The 23157-nt window shown below is 38.6% G+C and overlaps 1 protein-coding gene across 1 annotated transcript in view; it reads left to right on the top strand.

Annotated features, from left to right (window-relative positions):
- LOC128534528 (NACHT, LRR and PYD domains-containing protein 12-like) overlaps positions 1–23157 on the top strand; it is a 238989-nt gene that overhangs the window by 73492 nt on the left and 142340 nt on the right. The window contains exons 6-8 of the mRNA XM_053508986.1: positions 15245–15418; positions 15795–15968; positions 20316–20489. Coding sequence (XP_053364961.1) covers positions 15245–15418; positions 15795–15968; positions 20316–20489 — 522 coding nt within the window. The remainder of the gene's footprint in view (positions 1–15244; positions 15419–15794; positions 15969–20315; positions 20490–23157) is intronic.

The following is a 23157-nucleotide window of genomic DNA, read 5'->3' as shown; positions in this document are numbered from 1 at the left end:
CTGCCTTTCCTTTCCCATTGCGTAAAACCTGAGTCAAGAAAATCAGGGGTGAAGGCATGATTCTGACATATAGGACTATCTAGGTACATGTCGGGAGCCTTCAAATAGGCTTTAAGCTGTTTCCAGATTTTTAGCTCATTTTTTATAACAAAATGATTATCATATAAGGTTAGGTCAATTCTAATAGGACTATTAAGAAGAGCAGCAAGAGATGTCCTATTGCAAAACTCTTGCTCCATTCTAAGCCAAGACGGATCTTAATCTGGATCAGAAGCCCTCTTTTTCCACCATGCAAAAATATTTACTGCCCAGTAGTAATATTTGAACTGTGGCAGGCCAAACCCTCCCTCCTTTTTAGTTTTGCATAAATGCTTCTTGGATATTCTCACATTTTTATAATTCCACAGAAAGGGTACAATTATCGTGTCCAGCTGCTTGAAAAAACTTTGTGGGATAAAACAAGTGAGTGACTGAAAGAAGTACAAAAATCGTGGAAGTACTATCATCTTCACTGAGTTAATTCTTCCTGCCATTGACATGGGCAGTGTTCTCCAAAATTCTATATTTTTTTTAGCTGATCTAACATTCGTTGGCAATTTGTCGTAAGAAGATCTTTGGGTTCTTTAGTAATTGTAACTCCAAGATATACAAATGAATTATATGCTTTTTTAAAAGGTGTGGATTTCAGAAATTGTGGGTCAATTTTTGCTACAATGGCCATTAATTCACTCTTCTCCCAGTTAATTGTAAAGCCAGAGAATGTCCCAAATGTTTTAATTAAAGACAAAACCGCAGGAACCGACTTTTGAGGGTTAGAAATATATAATAGGATGTCATCAGCATACAATGAAATATAAGAAGGGAGACCCTTAATATTTACAGGATAAATCTCAGAATGTTGCCTAATACTTACTGCTAACGGTTCAATGAGGATTGCAAACAAAAAAGGCGATAGTGGACATCCTTGACGCATTCCTCTACATATCTTAAAGGGAGAAGACACATCTTGGTTTGTGATTACAGATGCAACTGGATGAGCATATATAATATCAATCCAGCTCCTAAAGACTGGTCCAAAGCCAAACGCTTCTATGGCAGACCTCATATACCTCCATTCCACTTGGTCAAAGGCACGCTGTGCATCAAGAGAGATAATAACTGTATCTGTACCTGTTTGGTCCGGGTGTATAATAGAGCAAATATGACTTTTCAAACGATTCGCCAGTATTTTCCCGATAAGTTTTGTTTCTATTGGAATCAAAGAAATGGGACAGTAAGATGCCGCTGATAGGGGATCCCGCCCTGGTTTAGGAATTAAAGTTATATTGGCTCTATATAAAGTGGGAGGTAATTCAAAATGATCAGGACTATGTTTATACAGGCGTAAAAGAAGGGGGGAAATTATGTCACTAAATTTCTTTAAAAATTCAATGGTAAATCCATCTGGACCAGGAGATTTATTATTTGGAAAAGAATAAATGGCTCCGTTTATCTCTTTAAGGCTTATGTCTGAATCTAAGTGTTTAACTGCATCTTCTTTTAATTTAGGAAGATTCAAATTAGCTAAAAAATTAATTGCAGTATTTGCAGTTGCATTGTCCTGAGACCGGTATACGTCTTCATAAAATTTAGCAAAGCATTTATTTATATCCGTTGGATTACTTATGAGACTGCCGCTATTCAATCTAATTGAATGAATAGCACGAGATGCTTGGGCCTGCCTCAGCTGACGAGCAAGCAACTTTTGCGGCTTATCTCCTAGTTCAAAATATTTTTGTTTAACTTGATTGAGCATTTTTAAAACATTTTTAGACATAAGCACATTATATTCATATTTTAATTTTACAATTTTGTTAAGTGCTTCCGAATTTTGTGTAACTCTATATTCCTGCTCCAACTGTACTAACATGTCTTCAATTTTCTTCAATTGACCTTTTTCACGTTTTCTTTCTGCTGCCTCGTATGCTATTATATTTTCTCTCAACACAGCTTTCATAGTTTCCCATAAAGTTGCATCACCAACATCACCTTTGTCATTAGTAGAAATAAAAAAAATCTATTTTCTCCCTAAGATAATCACAGAAGCGCGTATCTTTTTTTTATTTTTTTATTTCAAAGACAAATGCTATTATTTGTACAGAGACTGTATTTTTACATTTTTAAACCCTTCCCAACCAACCCCGAACATACTGCCTAATATTAATGATGACATTGATTAAAATATAACAAAGATGGATATAAAATAGTTAAATAACAATGGGAAAAAAAAAAAAAAATATATATATATATATATATATATATATAAAAGTAATAATAATAATAATAAAAAAAAATAAACTAAAAAAAAAAAATAATAATAATAATAATAATAATATATATATATATATATATATATATATATATAATTACAAATGGAAAAAGTAGATACATGAATAGATAACTTAAACTGGATACCATACATGAATAGATAACTTAAACTGGATACCATAATCAGGAATATTACAATGTCAAGGAAGTACCTTTATGGCAGTAAAATATGATAAGGGTTGCCAGACATAAGAGAATTTATGGGAACCTCTGATTGAATATTTAATCTTTTCTAGATGTAGGTATAACATCAGATCCCGAAGCCATTGTGATACTTTAGGTGGATTTGTAGATTTCCAATGTAATAAAATTTGTCTGCGAGCCAATAAGGATGCAAAGGCAATGATATTTAGATGTCTTTTAGTCAAATTTGATTCATCACCTGGAACACCAAATATTGCAAATTCTGCACATGGCTTTAGTGGTGCTTCACACACTTTGGAAAGTGTATCAAATATAGTTGACCAGTAAGCAGTAAGTGTGGGGCATGCCCAAAACATGTGAGTCAAGTCTGCTTCACCTGTGTGACACCTAATACAGGTCTTGTCAAAAGCAGGATTAAAGGAGGCAATCCGTGTTCTGCTTAAGTGCATACGGTGCAATACCTTAAACTGTATTAAACTCAGTCGGGCACAAGTAGTACTACCGTTCACTCTATAGAGGGCATTCCTCCAAAATTCCTCTGAGAATTGCATACTGAGCTCGCTCTCCCACCTACTTCTGATCTTGTCTGTTCTTGCATTTTTTAAAGACATTAGAATTGTATATATTCTTGAAACAAGACCTTGTAGATGGGAGGGTACTTCTAACAGAGAGTCCACAAGAGACTTTGAAGGGATGTTTGAAAAAGATGAGCTTTGGGCAATGACGAAATTACGTATCTGAAAATAACGGAAAAGGTCAACTGAATTAAGAGTAAATTTGGAACGCAAAACATTAAAACTTGCAAAAATACCATCAATATAAAGATCACTGAACCGAGAAATTCCCTTATCTTGCCACTGTCTGAAAGCAGAGTCTAGTTTTGCTGGGAGGAAAGCATGATTATTGCATATTGGACTCTGAAACAAAAGTGCTTGTCTTAACTTCAAATGCTGACGTAGTTGAGTCCATATTTTAAAAGTGAAATGAACAATTGGATTTGATGTATATTTAACTATTTTAATAGGTAAGCTACATGTTACAAGAGCTTGTAAAGAGGTCGCTGTGCAAGATTTAGATTCTGTTTCAAGCCAATCAGTGCCCCCTGATGAGTGCATCCAGTAAATTATCTTTTGGACATTGGCTGCCCAATAATAGTATAAGAAGTTAGTAAGAGCTAAACCTCCGTCAATTCTATTTTTCTGAAGAAACTCTTTACTAATTCTTGGGATTTTCCCATCCCAGATAAAATTTGAGATATGTTTATCCAATGTATTGAAAAAAGCTTTAGATAGAAAGATAGGGAGGCAATGAAATAAATATAAGAATCTTGGAAGAACTGTCATCTTAACACAGTTCACTCTACCAACCAAAGATCAGATTGAAGATCAGATTTGAGTTTAGTCAATAGAGAAGTGAAGTTATTTTCATATAGTCCTTTAAAGTTCTGAGTGATATTAATGCCTAGATATTTAAACTTAGATCTTGCCATGCAGAAGGGAAGCATGGAGTCAGGCATATGTCTGGCGAGTGAGTTAACAGGCATACATTCACTTTTGGAGATATTCAGCTTATAGCCAGAAAAGGTCCCAAAATTGTGCAAAACTTTGATAATGTCATCGATGCATGATAAAGGATCTGAAATGTAAAGAAGCAGGTCATCAGCATATAATGAGAGCTTATGTTCAACACCCCACCTAACTATGCCATGGAAAGAGGATATAGATTTTAATGCTAGCGATAATGGCTCAATTGCAATTGTAAACAAAAGGGGACTTAAAGGGCACCCTTGCCGAGTGCCCCTTGACAAAGGAAAATTTTTTGATCTCCATTTATTCGTAACTACTGAAGCAACTGGAGAAGTTTAAAGCAGACGAACCCACTTTATAAATTCGGGGCCGAAGCCAAACCTATCCATAGCAAAAAAAAGGTAATCCCACTCCACCCGATCAAATGCCTTTTCGGCATCTAATGATGCTACAATTTCAGGGGTGTTTTGGGATGAGGGAGTGTAAAGAACATTTAAAAAGTGACGGATGTTAGAAAATATGTGCCGACCTTTTATAAAACCAGTCTGGTTAACTGAGATGATATTAACTAAAGGAGACTCCAATCGAATTGCCAATAATTTAGCTAAAATTTTGATATCTGCGTTTAACAGAGAAATTGGTCGATATGAGCTGCATTTTGTTGGATCTTTTTGGGGCTTCAGTAAAAGAGTAATCAGTGCTTTACTAAGGGACTTTGGCAAAGTTCCTTGAGATAAAGAATGTTCAAACATAAATCAAATTCAAATTCAAATTTTATTTGTCACATACACAATCATACAGAGTACAATATGCAGTGAAATGATTTTGTGCGACCACAGAGTCGCGACGGCAGCCACCTAACCGGCGCCATCATAGAAAATAAGGAATAAGATACATTAGGATAACGAGGGTAAAAAATCCCCTCCCAGACTGTCCTTCGTAAAGGGCAGTGTGCGATCAGGGGTACAAAAAATACCTCAGCAACAGGCACAGAAAAACATGTAAACACAAGACATAAACATTGCAATGATGAGGGTACAGGGGATAGGAAATGTCCAATGTAGGCAAACAGCTCCAGTCCCTGCAGCTAGAGAGCGCTGGTCCCGATTCCGCCTACCCACACTGAAGGGAATAAGCACACGAAGGCGTTGGATATGGGAAAGGTAGAGTGTCTATCTGTAGCTGTTCTGAGTGCGTGAGTGCGTGCGTGTCAGTTGTAAGCCTGTAACATCCCGTAATAGTCTGCGCCAGGTGTCCTTGAAGGGGGAAGAAGTAGGATTCCAGAGCGTCTCGTTATCTTGGTCTTCGGGGAGTTAGTTATGTCTCCAGCCACGGCCTTGAAATGCAGTAGCTGGAAAGAAAAGGGGCAGCCGAAAAAGAAAAACATATTTTCCAGGTTTCTATCAATATCTGCCAATTTCACAGATATTTATTGTCCATCACTGGTCTCCAGGTCTTTCCAAATCATGTTGCATAGCTGCTAGTCTCACCAAGATGTTATCCAATTTGCGGTCCAGTACCACAGTCTGATTACTGACAGCTCTCGTCACCACTATTTCCCAGCCAGCCAGTCTCTTGGGGTTGAGACTGACTGCTTTTAAAATTTTACGATATCCAAGTATCCCACCTAATCCAATCAGCAGAATCCCTGTTATCAGAGTTCCGAATAGGTAGATATCTTTAACATCCTCCAGAGACAGTGCGGCCAGGCACACAATGCGCCACTTCTCCCAACCGTCCATCGTGTATCCAGCAGCAAACGTCTCAGCAGGACAAGTAGGTTCCCCAGAACCCACATTTCTCGTCGAGAAGATCGTGTCAATTGCATTCAGAGACCACTTGATCAAATCCATATTCCTTTATATTTTCAAGAGCAAGACGAAGAGAGTCTCTGAATATACATATATACAATATAACATACTAAGAAGGAGTAGGGATAATTTAATTGAAAACTTCTTATAGAATTCAATTGGGAAGCCATCGGGCCCCAGAGTCTTGCCACTCTGCAGAGCTGATATGGCCTCAGATATTTCTTGCAACTGAAGAGGATGATCCAAGTCTTTTTTATGATCCAAAGAGATAGTGGGAACATTTATTTTGTCAAAGAACACTACCAGTTTAGATCGATCCTTAGATGTTTCTGATGTATAAAGGTTAGAATAAAAGTTCATAAAAATATTATTAATTGTGAGGGGATCAATTGTTAAGTCCCCTGCATCACTCTCAATTTCGGAGATATGTTGTGCTGATGACCTGGACTTAAGCTGATGGGCTAAGAATCGGCTAGCCTTATCACCATGTTCATAAAAAAAAACCTCGTGACCGAAGAATAAGCCGTTCTGCTTGATTTGATGAAATTAAATTATACTGAGTCTGAAGATCAATCCTTTCCTTATAGAGTTCTGGTGTAGGGGAGGTAGAGTATTGACTATCGATTTTGGATATTGCATCAATTAAATGATGCCTTTTCCTTTCCCTCTCTCCATTAATAAAAGCAGTATATGATATAATGTCTCCTCTATGCACCACTTTTAGAGTCTCCCAAAGGAGAGAAGAGGAGACATGCTCCGTTGAATTAAATTCTAAAAAATTGTTAATTGAGGAAGACACATGTTTGCAAAATGATTCGTCAGATAACAGCGATGAATTTAATTGCCATGTATAACTTGTAAAATTAGATGAAACGGAGAGATCTAGTAATAAGGGAGCATGATCAGACTCTACGATAGCAGAATATTCCACTCCCTTTACTGAGGGAAGGAGACTTTTGTCTATAAAAAAATAATCAATTCTAGAATAACAGTGATGTACATGAGAAAAATAAGAAAAGGCCTTACTGTGAGGGTTAAAGAATCGCCAGGGGTCTACGCAGCCTGTCTGGTTAAAAAATGCTGAAATATCGCATGCCATTTTAGAAGGAACTTGTGGTTTTGGATTTGAGCGATCCAAATTTGGGTTCATTACACAGTTTAAGTCACCGCCTAAAATCAGATAATATGAATTAAAGCTGGGTAAAGACGCAATCAGTTTTCTTATAAAATTTTTATCATCCCAATTGGGGCCATAAATGTTCACCAGCAAGACCTGGGTTTGAAAGAGCCTACCTGTCACCATAATATAGCGACCCTGAGGATCAGCAATAACATTAGAAGCAGAAAACTGAATTTTTTTATGTATTAATATTGCCGTTCCTCTTGCCTTTGCATTAAATTTACAATGGTAAATGTGCCCAACCCATGGTTTCTTCAATCTAAGATGGTCTGAATTAAGTAAATGTGTCTCTTGAAGGAAGATTATATCGGAATTGAGACGTTTAAGATGAGAGAAAATTCTGGACCTTTTTATAGGACCATTAAGACCTTTAACATTCCATGATGTAAACCTAACAAATGACTTTCCTGTCATTCCTCTGCTTGATACATTAGACATAGTACAGCATAGAAGGATGAACACTGCACCTGTGGCATAGATAAACCTGGTATCCAGCTAAGTTTCTCAATATCTCTGGCAATGAATGAAAACAGCCCAAAAACAAATTGAGTATCCAGAAAAAATAAAAGTAATAAAAATAAAAGTAAAAAAAATTTAGTCACTGAGGCAGTAAACCACACCATTAACATTACAACACCCTTTCCTATGTTTACCTCCCCAAATGAGGTAAGCTGCAGGACTCCACTAACCCTGTTGCACTCCCAGCTATCCATTAACTACTCAACTGTTGAGCTCCCGACACCCTATCTCTTATACATCACAGCAATTTGTAAATACTGCATTCAGACAGGGATTCAGCAAAACAGAATAAATTAATACCAATAAGAATAATAAAACTGAAATCTGGAGGGTTAATTATGGTTCATCTCCCAGTGCTTTATTACAGTACCTTTCCAAGGACGTAAGTCGTCATGACGACTAGTCCATCCGCTGGTATTTTGACAGCACCCTCTCAAACAAAAATGTAAACCGTCGCGGTAGAAGAAAAAAGAAAATACAAAATAAGAACAGATCTTGTAATGGATGTGTGTACACCTTTAAATTTGTCGTTCAGAAACAATTTGAGTTTACCGGGAATTACTCCCTCCAGCAGCGGTCACGTTGATCCGACGTTCAAAGAAGGCTTCGGCTTCGGGTGCTGACTCGAAGGTGAAGGTCTCCCCATTGTGAGTAAATCGCAAGCGGGCAGGATAGAGGAATCTGAAACGAATCCCTTTTTGATAGAGCATCGTTTTGATGTTCTTGAAGGTAGCGCGCTTCTTGAAGAGTGCTGCACTTAGGTCAGGGTAGAATCTGAGAGTTTTCCCTCGATACTGCAGTTCGTGTTGCCTGGCCCAGCGCAGAGCTCGTTCCTTCTGCTGGTATCGATGAAAACAAACGATAATGGGTCTTGGAGGTTGACCATCCCTGGATTTAGTTGCCAATGCACGATGCGCTCTTTCCAGCTCTGGCGGTTTCTCAAACACCTGAACCCCCATGACGTCTTTCAGCAGATCCGAAGTAAACTTGACCATGTCCGTTCCAATTTCGCTGTCTTCGGGAACATTTATGATCCGGAGGTTCGCCCTACGTGAACGATTTTCGAGGTCGTCCAGACGGTCTAACAGTGCTTCGTTGGTAGCTTTTAACGCAGCGATGTCTGCCTCCGCTTTACTGAGAGCTTCGAAGTTTTCCCCGGCCGTTGTTTCCACGGTTGCGAGACGTTTACCAAACGCATCCACAGTCTCCTGAAACGATTCTATGGAAAGCTGTATTGGTGCAAGGGAAGCCTTGATTAGCGCACTCATATCTTCTTTAAGATGTTCGCGTTGTTTTTCCAGCTCCGTAGTCAGCATATTTAAAGAGAATTCCTCATTAGCCACTGAAGCAGCCGTCGCCATTTTAGCTAGCTTGCTACTTATCGAAGTTCTCTTTGGGTCTTGATCAGCTGTTTTCGTTTTATAGTTAGGCATTTTTAACGCCAAACCTGTATCGCCGTTCACTACTGCTTGCTTGGTCTGTTATCAGTAACAATTACTATTGTTTAAGTTTAAGTTGTCGGGAGACTCACACGCACGCGTCCGCTCTCTACATCGCTCAAACCGGAAGTCTCTTTATGTACTGAAGCGCATATCTTTTAATAAGTTGTTATTCTTTCACCATGTGTATTCTCCCTTAATTACGCCTAATTTTAAATCCAATAAATGTGGGGAATGATCCGATATTAACACATTATGAAACTTTGAAGCAACAGCCATAGATATTAATTTGAAGTCAATTAAAAAATAATCAATTCTCAAATAAGATTTATGCACAGATGAAAAAAAAAGAGTAGTCTCTGTCAGAGGGATGAAGTACTCTCCAAATGTTTTTATATAATTATTAATAGATGTATAAGACTTTGATATATTTAACTGACTTGGCTGTCTGTCTAGAATTGGATCTAAGACACAGTTAAAGTCACCTCCAACAATTATATTTGTGTCTTGTAAATTTGGAATAACTTCAATTATTTTAGTAAAAAATCCTGGATTGTCAAAATTTGGACCATATAGGTTAACAAGCGTAACTGGAATCTGGTTAATTATCCCTTGAACCATAATGTATCTTCCGTTTTGATCTGAAATTGTTTTTTCATGTATAAATGGAAAATTCTTTCTAATAAGGATGGCGACGCCTCTAGCTTTTGTTGAAAAATTAGATTGATATACTTGGGAGGCCCAGGCTGGCCGAAGGCATCTTTGTGCGTTTTTCTTTAAATGTGTTTCCTGGAGAAAATGTATATCTGCTTTAAATGTCTTTAAGTGTGTAAATATTTTCCCCCTTTTTAATGGGCTGTTTAACCACCGTACATTCCAACTTAAGAATCTAACCAACCCCTCAGATGAATTACTCATAGTTATAACCATTGAACAAATGCTTTTGATAGAGTGCCCTCAGAACAACACAGATTATACAGCGACATGGTTTACGCAAGCCAACATAATAATTAATGCATAGTCCCTCTTAGAACTTCAACATTCCCCCACACTCCCAACAAGTCCATGACTCCACTCTTTTTCACTTAAACCTAACATTAAAGTACTATCAATGTAGGTTTCCATCTCTCGACGCCATACCAATGAAGCAGAAACAACAAAAAAAAAAAAACATGCTTCTTCTAACCTCCCTCTGAACTATTTAAAAGATCAAATTGAAAAACATAAAGTCTCACCCCAATATCTGGAACAAATCAGTCTGATAATATGTAAAGGTTCAGTTTATCACTCTTCTGTATTCTGCATCATCCAAAAAACTGAACCCATCAATGATTCAAAACTTTAAATTTTTAAGATTCTTGACTGCCGCCGGACCATTCCACCACCTTGTCGCTCAGGAACTCGTTTGCCTCATCTGGAGCCTCGAATGTTGCGGTGATGTCACCCACGGTTACGATAATTCTTGCCAGAAAAAGAAAGCCACATCGTATCTTCATCGCTCTACATTTCTCTCTGATGTTGTTGAACACCTGTCATTTTTTTAGGGTATCCGTTGTCAGGTCTGGGTAAATTGATACCCTCACCCCCATGTAGATCAGCGGTTGGTTCTGCCTGGCTAAACGCAAGACGAGCTCTTTCGTTTGATAATAATGATTTGAATGGCAATGATTGTTCTTGGTCTGCCATTAGTCTCCGGTTTTAGACTGCGGTGCGCCCGATCCACCCGTACCGGTGTTTGAAAATTTTCCTCTCCCAAGAGCTTTGGAAGCAGCGCCTCGACAAACCTGGTAGGCTGTCCTTGTTCCACTTTTTCTTTTATACCCACTATCCGAATGTTTTGGCGACGAGATCTTGATTCCAAGTCATCCAATTTTACATACATTTGTGCCGACTCCGCAGTCAACTTTGAACACAACTGATCCAAGGCCTCAATTCGCTTATCGTGTACATTCGCCGCTTGTTTGATTCCTTCCACTCGCACGACAACTTCTTCTACTTTATTTTTTAGTGTGGAAAGTGAAGTTAAAACATCATTAAACCTCTTGTCCATATTGGCGCTGAGAGTGTTGATAGTGCCCATGATAGCCTCATTACTAACTAGTACCATGTGGGAGCTAACGCTAGCTACCCCTTTAGCGCCCTCGCTAGCTTTCGACGTTGCTTCTTCCTCCTCTGCGCCTTTAGCACCTTTTTTATTTTTATTTGTCATTGTCACTGAACTATGCGCGACTGAATTCTTATTATTTTTCACAAATAAAATGATATGGGTGAGAAAATTTGGATAGGTCAGATAGAGCTCAAGAGAATCATTGAGCTCAAGAGAATCATTGCTCTACTTCATATCGCGCCACCGGAAGTCCCCCCTTGTCAGACATTGTTACTGGTTTAATTTAATTATTTTGTAGCAAAGCAACATAAAGAACAGAACAGAACAGCATTAAAATAAGATCAAATTTGTGAAGGATGTAAATTGGTCTGTTTATACATACGAAAAGACATGTTTATCCATATGAAAACATATATTGGATACACCTAAAGTATCAGTGTTTGTTTTGGGTTGTCCGGACCTTAGCTGGTGAGGAGTGTTTATTTAACGGACCTCAAGCAATTTTAGTCGAAGACCCCTGATATAGAGTGACATTTTTTTAGCACAATATAATCTTCAACACAAAGAACTCAATTGTATTTAATTTTAAATAAGTATACACACATGACTAAGCAAAAATTGTAAAAAGGATCATATAGGCAAGAAATGGAACAGATTTATAAGATCACATGTGACCATAATAATAATAATAAGAAGAAGAAGAAGAAGAAGAGTGCATACATTAACTATACAGTTTTAAATAAAGTGACCCGTGATGAAAACCCTCTCTGTCAGCAAACATACATTTTACATCGAGGACATAATATATATCAATATGTGCATGTGTTTTTTGTTCTACATTTTTGTATTGTCATTCCAGTTGTAATAAAATGTGTATTTTTTGAAAGTAATGATGAGTTTAATTCTACATATCAGAAAACCCAAATGTACAGTTTACAAGCACTGTATACTTGATGTGGGAAACACTGCTTTGGGGAAACAAAAATCTGTTTATTCTGTGAGTGAATGTTCTTTCAGTGTCTCTGTCTAGTTGTTATAAACAGGGTCGCCGAAAGCAGCTGTAGACATGACGAGCAGGATTAAAACCATGCAGTTTTCCTCAATAGTTATTTCACTAAGATCCTAAAACAGTTTCGTATTATTTAACATTTTGTCATGAAGTTTATGAATAAACCCGCTGACTCAAACACGTTCCTACAGTAACACAGAGCTGAAGGTGAGAACAGGATCAGTAGGTGTGTGTATGAAAGGAGATCATCACAGTGCACCATCACTACTGTATGTTTAATATACAGATATAATTAAAACTAGATAAAAAAGTTTGTTTAGACAAACTTTAAGTTGGCTTGAGAAAGCCGGAGATAGAAGTTTAAAAGTGTGAAAAGTTTAAAATAGTTTAAAAAGTTAAAAAAGTTAAAACAGTTTAAGTTTAAAAGGTTTAAAAGACAGATAGATAGATAGTGTCAGACAGATACAGATATATAGATTGATAGATAGATAGATTCATGATTGAGTCTATAGATAGATAGAAATAGTCAGATTACAGATAGATAGATAGATAGATAGATAGATAGATAGATTAGTTAGGAATAGTCAGATGATAGATACATAGATAGATAGATAGATAGATAGATAGATATATAGATAGATAGATTAGTTAGAAATAGTCAGATGATAGATAGATAGATAGATGATTGATAGATAGATAGATAGATAGATAGATTAGTTAAAATAGTCAGATAGATTAGAAAAGTTAGAAAAGTTTGAATGAGTTAAAATGTGTTAGAAATAGTACATAGAAGGGAAGTCTATAGATAGATAGAAATAATCAGATAGATAGATAGATAGATGAGTTTGAATGAGTTTGAATGGGTTAGAAATAGTAAATAGAAGAGAAGTTTGATTGAGTCTAATTGGCATTAGTGAGGTGGGGGTTGTGGGGGATGGTGGTGTGGGGGATGGGTCGTGCATGCGCACGCACACTCTTGTGTGACAGACACAGAGAACCGCAAACTGTAATAATTAAGCTCTCAAACAAACGCTTCCCAACCAAGAACCGTAGGTCCGATCGCAAAAATTCTTTTTTCGTGAGTGGCAGGAACTTCCTGTCTACGACATATTGAATCCTCATGCCCGTAGAGTGTATTATATTGACGTGGTGACAGTGTAAAGACACCCTCCGATTCACACTCTGTGAATATGGCAGTTGACAGTGGCACGCATGGTGAAAAATCTAAATTTTCATCAAACTTACACTGCTCTCGTGAAGCAACCGTGAAAGTTATCAAAACATGAACCCAATCCGTAAAAGTCCAAAGTCTTGTGACCCGTTTAAACTTTGAATGATGTTTCTACGACGAATTATGGCCGAACGGTAAGCTTTCAAAGTGACCCGTGTTTTCACCCTTTTTCGGGCCATTTCCCATTGAAATGAATGGAGGAAAAATGGGGTGGTTATTTCGGAATTTCGGGAAAACCGTGCGACGGATCCCTACCAAAAGTCATAGCACACCATTCCCGAAAAAGGCGCACGGTTTGACACCTCACTCATGGCACTCGGGCAAAGTTAGTCTCAATGTTAAGTCTGTGGGGGGTTAATTGCCCCCTGCGAGGGCAATTGATCACCCACCCCTTAGAAAAGTCACAGCACCCCATTCCCGAATAAGGCGCACGGTTGACACCTCACTCATGGGATTCGGTCAAAGTTGGTCTCAATGTTAAGTCTGTGGGTGGTTAATTGCCCCCTGCGGGGGCAATTAACCACCCACCCCTTAGAAGAGTCACGGCAACCCATTCCCAAATAGGGCGCACGGTTTGACACCTCACTCATGGGATTCGGTCAATGTTGGTCTCAGTGTTAAGTCACCCCTTAGAAAGGTCACAGCACCCCATTCCCGAATAAGGCGCACGGTTTGACACCTCATTTGTTGGTTTACGATGAACGGTGCGGGACCAGTTATAATTCGCTAAAATCCCCATTATAAGTCAATGTGACGGTAAATTGCCCCCTGCGGGGGCAATTAACCGCCCACCCCTTAGTAAAGTCCATAGAAAACTATTCCCGAATATTATGCACGCTTTGACACCTCACTCATGGGTCTACGATAAATGGTGCGGGACTAGTTCATCGCCAAAATCCCCATTATATGTCAATGGGGCAAATTGGGGACCTCTCTTGCCCCGGGGGTAAAACTTATACCCTTGTGCATGGTATCTTTTGACAAAGGCTGCAAACATCTTCAAATAGGGTTAATTTAACGTTTCTACAAAATTCCCTCTCTGCGCAACAAACCGTCAAAATTCGTCTCAATGTTAAGTCAATGGGATTTTTGGGCCGGTTAATTGCCCCTGCGGGGCAATTAGTAAGTCCGATCAGTTAGAAAAGATATAGCACACCCCGTGAAATCAGTCTGAAGGTCTGGGCCGAGTTTGGAGTTAGTGGAGTTAAAGCTCTAGGAGGAGATGCGTTTGAAAATTTTAGTCTCAGAATAATAATAATAAGTTTAAGTCGGATATCAGTAAGTTGGCTTTCTCAAGCCAACTTAATAATATTAATAAGTTTAAGTCGGATATCAGTAAGTTGGCTTTCTCAAGCCAACTTAATAATAATAATAATAATAAGTTTAAGTCGGATATCAGTAAGTTGGCTTTCTCAAGCCAACTTAATAAGTTTAAGTCGGATATCAGTAAGTTGGCTTTCTCAAGCCAACTTAATAATGTCGTTTTTGATTAGGTGCTAATTTACACCTGGTTTAGAGAGGAGGACAAAATAACAAAACTGATGAGGGTTAATCTCACACACTTTATTATATGAATATGTAACCAGACACACTTCTGATTTTTCCACACTTTTTGTCAGATCCTTTTTAAAATGCACTAAAAGCTCAGCACCTCTGATCCTCTGTTTACATCTCATTCTCCTGTAGAACTTTTATTCTCTGTAAAGTTAAACCTGCAGAAGCTGATGAACTCAATTTGTAGTTGTGACACTCAGTTTAATTTTAATTACATTGTTAATTAGAATAATCAGGTGATATTAAATCCCCATGTCACTGTGAATAATGAGCTCATTTTACAAACTCATCATCTTTAAAGTAAGTCTTAAACCAAGATAAACATTTGTTGAAGTGTGTGTCATTGTGTTTCTACAGATTGCAGTGGTGTGGTGTCTCAGATGAAGGCTGTGTTGCTCTGACTTCAGCTCTGAGATCAAACCCCTCACACCTGAGAGACCTGGATCTGTCCTGTAATTATGTAGGAGACTCAGGAGTGAAGTGTCTCTCTGCTGTACTGGAGAATCCTCACTGTAAACTGGAGACACTGAGGTAAGATTCTATTTTAAATCGTTAATAATAAACTATGATCTAATAATCAATCTGGTCATAATAATAAACAAAATCATTGTGTATAAATAAAACACAGACACATTTGTTCTGGTCAATACTGAATAAATCATTTACACATTCACAGTCTGGGCTTTAAAAAGTACATGAACCAGTGAGATAACAACTTCTCCAAAAGATAATTAGAGTCTGATCTTTTTCTATAAAACACACACAAAGTCTGATTACTGACAGTCTGATCTTCTCAAGAAAGTGTGTGAATGCTGTTAGATTTTGTTTCCAACCAGATCATTGTCAGTGCTGTGACTCCTCTGTATAAGATTATGAGAGTGAAGTGTGTGTCATTGTGTCTTAACAGGTTGCAGTGGTGTGGTGTCTCAGATGAAGGCTGTGTTGCTCTGACTTCAGCTCTGAGATCAAACCCCTCACACCTGAGAGACCTGAATCTGTCCTGTAATTATGTAGGAGACTCAGGAGTGAAGTGTCTCTCTGCTCTTAAGGATGATGAACATTACAAACTACAGACACTGATGTAAGTAAAAACCTCTTTTAATAAATGTTGCAAAAGTATAAGAATGATCTGTTAATCCATTTAACATTAATTTGTACATTTCTCTCAAGATATCAGATTACCAAATTAGTAAATAAAAATCTCATTGACATTAATAATAATTTATTGATAAATAAATCTTAAACATCTTACGGAATATTTTATATAATCTGATTTTTTCCATTGGTTTAAAAGGTGTTTTATTTTCAGTAAAGTGTTGATATAAAATTCATGTGACGTCAGAAGATGGAATCAGACTGAGTCTAGAAAGAGTCACAAATGAGTTGATGAGAGTGACTGTAAATAAACACGTCTCCTTGTGACACTCTGCACAAGCAAAGAAAACAACTAAGGACGAGCTGAAACTACTAAAATTGGGTTAAGAACTGTCCAATGCATTATTTGCCAACATCTTTGGGAAATAAATGCAGTCAGGAAAATAACTTCGAATGGGTGTGTTGGGAGATCACTTAAACACTTAGTGAAAACACTCACTCATCGTCTTTACCGCTTTATCCTGTATTCAGGATAAAGTCACAAGGGGCCTGAAGCCTATCCCAGGAGATTTAGGACACACACACACTATGGGCAATTTGGGAATGCCAGTTAGCCTAATCTGCAGGTCTTTGGACTGTGGCAGGAAACCAGAGTAACTGAAGGAAACCCACCAAGCACATGGAGAACATGCAAACTCCATGCACACAGAGACGGGAATCGACCCTGGACGGGAATCGAACCCGGACCCTGCAAGGCGACAGTGCTAACCACTACGCCACCATGCCGCCCTTAGTGAAAACAAAGCGAAATAATGGATTGTACAAAATAGTGTGTATGATTTTTATAGTCTTTTGTCTATTGAATTTTTTCCAATAGTTTTGTCACTAAGATAAAAAATGGTCTTGTACTATTCAACATTTTGTTATAAATAAAGAATATCTATAAATAATCTCACTGACTCAAATACAGTCAGACAGAAACACAAAGCTGAAGGTGAGAACAGGATCAACAGGTGTGTGTGTGTGAGAGGAGATCACAGTGCAGGTTTACAATTAAAATAATGTACATAAAATATCACAACTGCAAAGAAATCAGTCCACACTGGTGAGACCTGGGACCTGCTCCCAACACACACGCTGCTAATGTACACCTGGTTTAGAGAGGAGGACAAAATGTGTAAAGTTTGTGGGTGTTAATCTCACACACTTTATTAATTTAGGCCGAATATGTAACCAGACACACTTCTGATTTTTCCACACTTTTTGTCAGATCCTTTTTAAAATGCACAAAAAGCTCAGCACCTCTGATCCTCCGAACATCATCTTTAAAGTAAGTCTTAAACCAAGATAATCTGTTGATGAAGTGTGTGTCATTGTGTCTCTACAGGTTGGAGCGTTGTGGTGTCTCAGGTGAAGGCTGTGCTGCTCTGAATTCAGCTCTGAGATCAAAACTCTCAGACCTGAGAAACCTGGATCTGTCAGGGAATAAACTAGGAGACTCAGACGTGAAGTGTCTCTCTGTTCTACTGGAGAATCCTCTCTGTAAACTGGAGATACTGAAGTAAGATTCTATTTTAAGAACATAAATTAGAATAAAAAGTCTGATTACTGCCAGTCTGATCTTCTCAATAAAGTGTGTGAATGCTGTTAGATTTTGTTACAAAAACTGCATAGTCCCCACAGAGAGAAATCAGTTAACACTGGTGAGTCAGAAGTAGCTCTCATGAAAACTGGGGAACTGGGACCTGCTCCCAACACACACGCTGCTAATGTACACCTGGTTTAGAGAGGAGGACAAAATAACATGTAAAACTGACGAGTGCTAATCTCACACACCTTATTAAATTAGGCAGTATCAACAATAACAGACTATAAAGCACCAACATCCAGTATGATGAATGCGGACATGTCTCTGGCTTTGAGGCTGCAGCTAAAGACGATAACGATGCTAATGTTAGCGGCGCTAATGGCTGCGGACAGGAAAACACTGCCAGCACCGGAAACGCATTTATCATCTCCTAGCATGACTTGAGGAAAGCCTTCAGGAGAGTGAACACCAGGAAAGCAGCAGGAACAGACGGCATCCTCAGAGCCTGCGCAGACCAGCTAGCACCTGTGATTACAGAGATATTTAACATCTCCTCAGTAGTAATGAAGCTTTGAGCGGCTGGTTAAGGACTTCATAATTTCTTCTCTACCGGACACACTTGACCCACTACAGTTCGCTTACCGTCCAAATCGTTCAACTGACGATGCCATCTCTCACCTCCTCCACACATCACTTACTCACCTGGACACTAGGTGGGGGAATTATGTTAAAATGCTCTTCATCGACTACAGCTCAGCATTTAACACCATAATTCTCTTCACATTTACCACCAAGATGGAGCACCTGGGACTCAATTCATCTCTGTGCCAGTGAATCTCTATTTTCCTAACTGGCAGACCACCGCTAGTAAGGATGGGTGGACATGTCTCAGCCTCCCTCACTCTCAACACTGGAGCCCCCCAGGGTTGTGTTCTGAGTCCCCTGCTGTACTTTAGTCTGCTGACGACACCGTCGTGGTAAGCCTGATCTCTGACACAACGAGTCGGCCCACCTGAAGGACATTGGGAATCTGGAGAACTGGTGCCAGAGGAACAACCTCATTCTAAATGTCAGTAAGACAAAGGAGTTGATGGTGGACTTCTATGGCGTTATAGTTCTAAAGCACTCTATGCGCGTGCAATGTCTTCACTGGTCGCAGTGAAGACATTGCACGTGCATAGAGTGCTTTGTCTGCTCTCGAAAGTCAAACCACACGCTCAGAATTGTGGCAGGAATATAACGCCATAGAAGTCCACCATCAACTCCTTTGTCTTACTGACGTTTAGAAAGAGCTTGTTCCTCTGGCACCAGTTCTCCAGATTCCCAATGTCCTTCAGGTGGACCTGTCATGGTCCTGTCACTTTAATACCGTGGTGAAAAGGCCCAACAGCGTCTCTACCACCTCAGGCGCTTGAGAGACTTCAGAATGCCCTCCAAGATGCTCAGGAACTTCTACTCCTGCACCATAGCGAGCATCCTGACAGGAAACATCTCAACCTAGTTCAGGAACGGCAGCATGCAGGACAGACGAGCTCTACAGAGGGTGGTGCGATCAGCCGAGCGCATCATCCGCACCGAGCTCCCTGACCTGCACTCGATCTACAGAAAGCGGTGCTGGACCAAGGCCAGGAGGATCGAGAAGGCCACCCCAGCAATGGACTGTTCTCTCTGTTGCGGTCAGGAAAGCAATTCCGCTCCCTAAAGGCCAACACAGAGAGACTGAGGAGGAGCTTCTTCCCGCAGGAGATACGGTCTCTCAACCAGATCACTACTCAGGACTAAACAATCTCTGCGTCTTCGCACATTGCACAATTCACAGTTATGGACATTATACAGGACTAAACCTCTGCATTTTTGCACACTACACAGTAATGGACACTCATGCACAGTTGCTCATACCGCAGACATTCATGCACATTTGCACTATAAAAAAAATATATAGAGATATTTCTTATATATATATATATTTTTAAGTTTTTTATATCTTGTTTTATTCATTTATTTGTCAACTGTTTTTTCATTTTAAGGTCACTGGTGGTCATTTAAGCATTTCACTGTATATCGTACTGTTTATTCAATTCAATTCAATTTTATTTGTATAGCGCTTTTAGCAATTTTCATTGCCGCAAAGCAGCTTTACACAGTCAAAAGAACTATTTAAGTTTGTATGAAATGTGAATTTGTATGAATCAAGATGGTCAGTTTGTCCCTGGTGAGCAAGCCGAGGGCGACAGTGGCAAGGAAAAACTCCCTGAGATGGTAATAGGAAGAAACCTTGAGAGGAACCAGTCACAACAGGGAACCCATCCTCATTTGGGTGAAACAGAAAGCAGTAAATGATCTGCATTAATACAGTGTGTAGGGTGGGAGGCAGTTCAGCTATAATAGCTGATGTTAATTGATGTTAATATGGAGTCCAGGTAGTTATTGAAGACCCAGGTAGACTTGTAAAAAGTTCCAGTCCTGAACTATCGAACTGTCAAGTCCCCAGAGAAACAGTTGCCAACACCAGTCAAGGCCAGAACCATTTTCAATTTTGCAATAAAATAAATCTGTACACAATAGATAAGAGAAACTAAATATAACGCTCAGTATGATTATTTTATTTACATTGTTAATTAAAATAATCAAATGATATTAAATCTCCATGTCAATTAATGAGCTCATTTTAAAAACAAATCATCTTTAAAGTAAGTCTTAAACCAAGATAAACATTTGATGAAGTGTGTCATTGTGTCTCTACAGGTTGTATGATTGTGGTGTCTCAGATGAAGGCTGTGCTGCTCTGACTTCAGCTCTGAGTTCAAACCCCTCACACCTGAGAGACCTGAATCTGTCAGGAAATAAACTAGGAGACTCAGGAGTGAAGTGTCTCTCTGCTGTACTGGAGAATCCTCACTGTAAACTGGAGAGACTGAGGTAAGATCACATTTTAAAATATTAATAATAGGACTGTCTAATGATCCACCAGGTCATATTCATGGTCAATAATAATAAGCACATTGTGTATTAATTAACACTAGAAGCGCCACGCCAGTGTGACCTACTTATAACACGGTTCAGCGGTCATTTGACCGCCTATTGTTTTGAATGGGAAGCTGCTGCTGACACACAATGATCGCTAGATGGCGCTTTCACCCAAAGCAAATAGGTTAGCTCCAAGATCAACTTGCACTTGGACAATCCGCCATTCATTCCCGCGTTGATAATCAGCGGTATCTTTTATTCATATTTAACTGAGAAAACCTGCTACAGAGTCTCTAAGGCGACAAAGGAAAAGAAAAAACACGGCAGAAAAAAACAAGTCATGTTTTGTATTATAACCCAAAGTTTTTGGCATGACTTTTTTCTGCCGTTTTTTTCTACTCATTTGTCCATCTACAGTAGGGGCTTCGTACTATAACAAAAAGGAAAGCTCTACTTAATTTTATATCGTATGGAGAAAATTTATTAGTTTGTTCATTCTATTTGAAGCTTCTGAACGTCTCGGAGCAGCAATTTAGTTCTGAACTTGCTTTCGTGAAATTATCGCTAAAACAATATTAAATTTGTATAAATCAGATCTACTACAGCAGATAATAAACTATGCTATGTCATAACCGAAGCAAACACCACGATTACGCCTCGTTTCGTTCAGTGTTGCTAGGCAACGGACCACGCGCCTAATCGGCGGGAACGCGGTGCACTTTGCCGCGGTGTATTATAAACCTGCGGAGTGTAAAGCGAAATCCCCTAAATCTCCTTATAAAATATCGCCGATTATCAACGCCAGAATGAATGGGGAATTGTCGATATTTCATGGAAGTATATATATATTATAATAAACTGCATATATAGAATGAAACCTAAGATAGTTACAGTACATATACGCACTGAATGACGCATAGATAATATGCGCGATCCCTTGCGCCATCTGCTGAGAGAAATGAGAATCGCAGGTTGGAAAAGGCAGGAAATGGCATGACCGGCGCACAGCTGTCAGCGATTTCATGTAAATAAGAACAAAATAGTTTTATACTGGCTTTTACTGGTGCGATTTTGAAAATGTAAGCATACAGGGTGATTAAGCTCACAGAACTAGAAAAAGTCATGAAAGGAGGGTCCTGGAATTTGATCGAGTGTGAAGTATTTTAATTTTTTTTACCCCCTTGCAGTCAAATGGCTGGTGCTCGGCGCTTCTAGTGTTAAACACAGCAACATTTGTTCTGGTCAATACTGAATAAATCATTGTGTTAATTCTGATAGATTTTGTTGAGAATGTAAGTGAAAGACATTCTAATGACTTGGTGTGTGTTCCTCAGTCCACAACAAATAAGTCATTAACACATCACTTATCTCTTCAGATAAATGTTTAAAACGTGTACGACTGATCATTTATTCAATTTAATTCGAACAGAACAATTGTCATTGAGGCAAAGCAGCTTTACACAATCGAAATAATTATTTAAGTTTGTATGGAATGTGAACGTGTATAAATCAAAATGGTCAGTTTGCCCCTGGTGAGCAAGCCGAGGGCGACAGTGGCAAGGAAAAACTCCCTGAGATGGTAATAGGAAGAAACATTAAGAGGAGCCAGACTCAACAGGGAACCCATCCTCATCTGGGTGAAACAGAGAGCAGGGACTGATCTGCATTCATACCGTGTGTTAGGTGGCAGGCAGTTCAGTATAATACTTGATGTTAATTGATGTTAATTGATGTTAATATGGAGTCCAGGTAGTTATTGCAATTTATTCCCATTATAATGAAATTGTACATTTTTTATTTAGTTCCAATAAATATCAGATTACCAGGTTAGGAAATAAAACCAGTTTCTAAATTATATTGTCTATAATTATATTATATTATTAGTATTTTAGATCAAGTGAATCTTTATTAAATAAATAGTCTTTATGCTGTTTATTTAATGTTGCACAGAGATAAAAATCCTCTCCTTTTCCCCAGACACTTCTGTCTCTGTCTCTCTCTCTCTCTCTCTCTCTCTCTTAGATAAAAGATAAAAATTTACAGGCAAGAACAGCTGCTGTTTGTTTAATATTGCAGACTGTATACGGGAGGAACTAAATAAGATCAGGATAATATTAGGATCGTGTCAGGGTAAGAAGGGAAACACATCAATCTTCCATCATGCATAGTGTCCACTGTACAAGCCTCTGGAGACAGTGTTATGGTCTGGGGTTGATCAGTTGCTCATGTTTAGACTCAGTAACGTGAATGTACTGAATGACCAGGTTATCACATCTATGGAGTTTTTCTTTCTGATGGTACGGCCATATTCCAGGACTCAGATTTACATTACATTTTTATTTATGACATTTGACAGGCGCCTTATAGAGAGCATCTTACATTTTTTTGTCAATGCACATCTGAACATTTGACGGTTAAGGCTTTGGTCAAGGGCCCAACAGTGGCAACTTGCTGGGGTTTAAACCTGAGACCTTCTGATTATTAGTCCTTAAAACCTTAACCAGTAGATTGAGCAACTAGATGGTAAAAGAATGGTTTAGGGAGCATGAGAAATCATTTTTGCACTTTATCTGGACCCATTAAACATTATAATCAAAGCTAAAAGGTTCTTATTAGTGTG

The sequence above is a fragment of the Clarias gariepinus genome, chromosome 12, assembly GCF_024256425.1.
Source record: "Clarias gariepinus isolate MV-2021 ecotype Netherlands chromosome 12, CGAR_prim_01v2, whole genome shotgun sequence".
In the NCBI taxonomy this organism is placed as follows: Eukaryota; Metazoa; Chordata; class Actinopteri; order Siluriformes; family Clariidae; genus Clarias; species Clarias gariepinus.
Note: the sequence above shows the minus strand (reverse complement) of the source record. Positions and strands in the feature narration are given on the sequence as shown.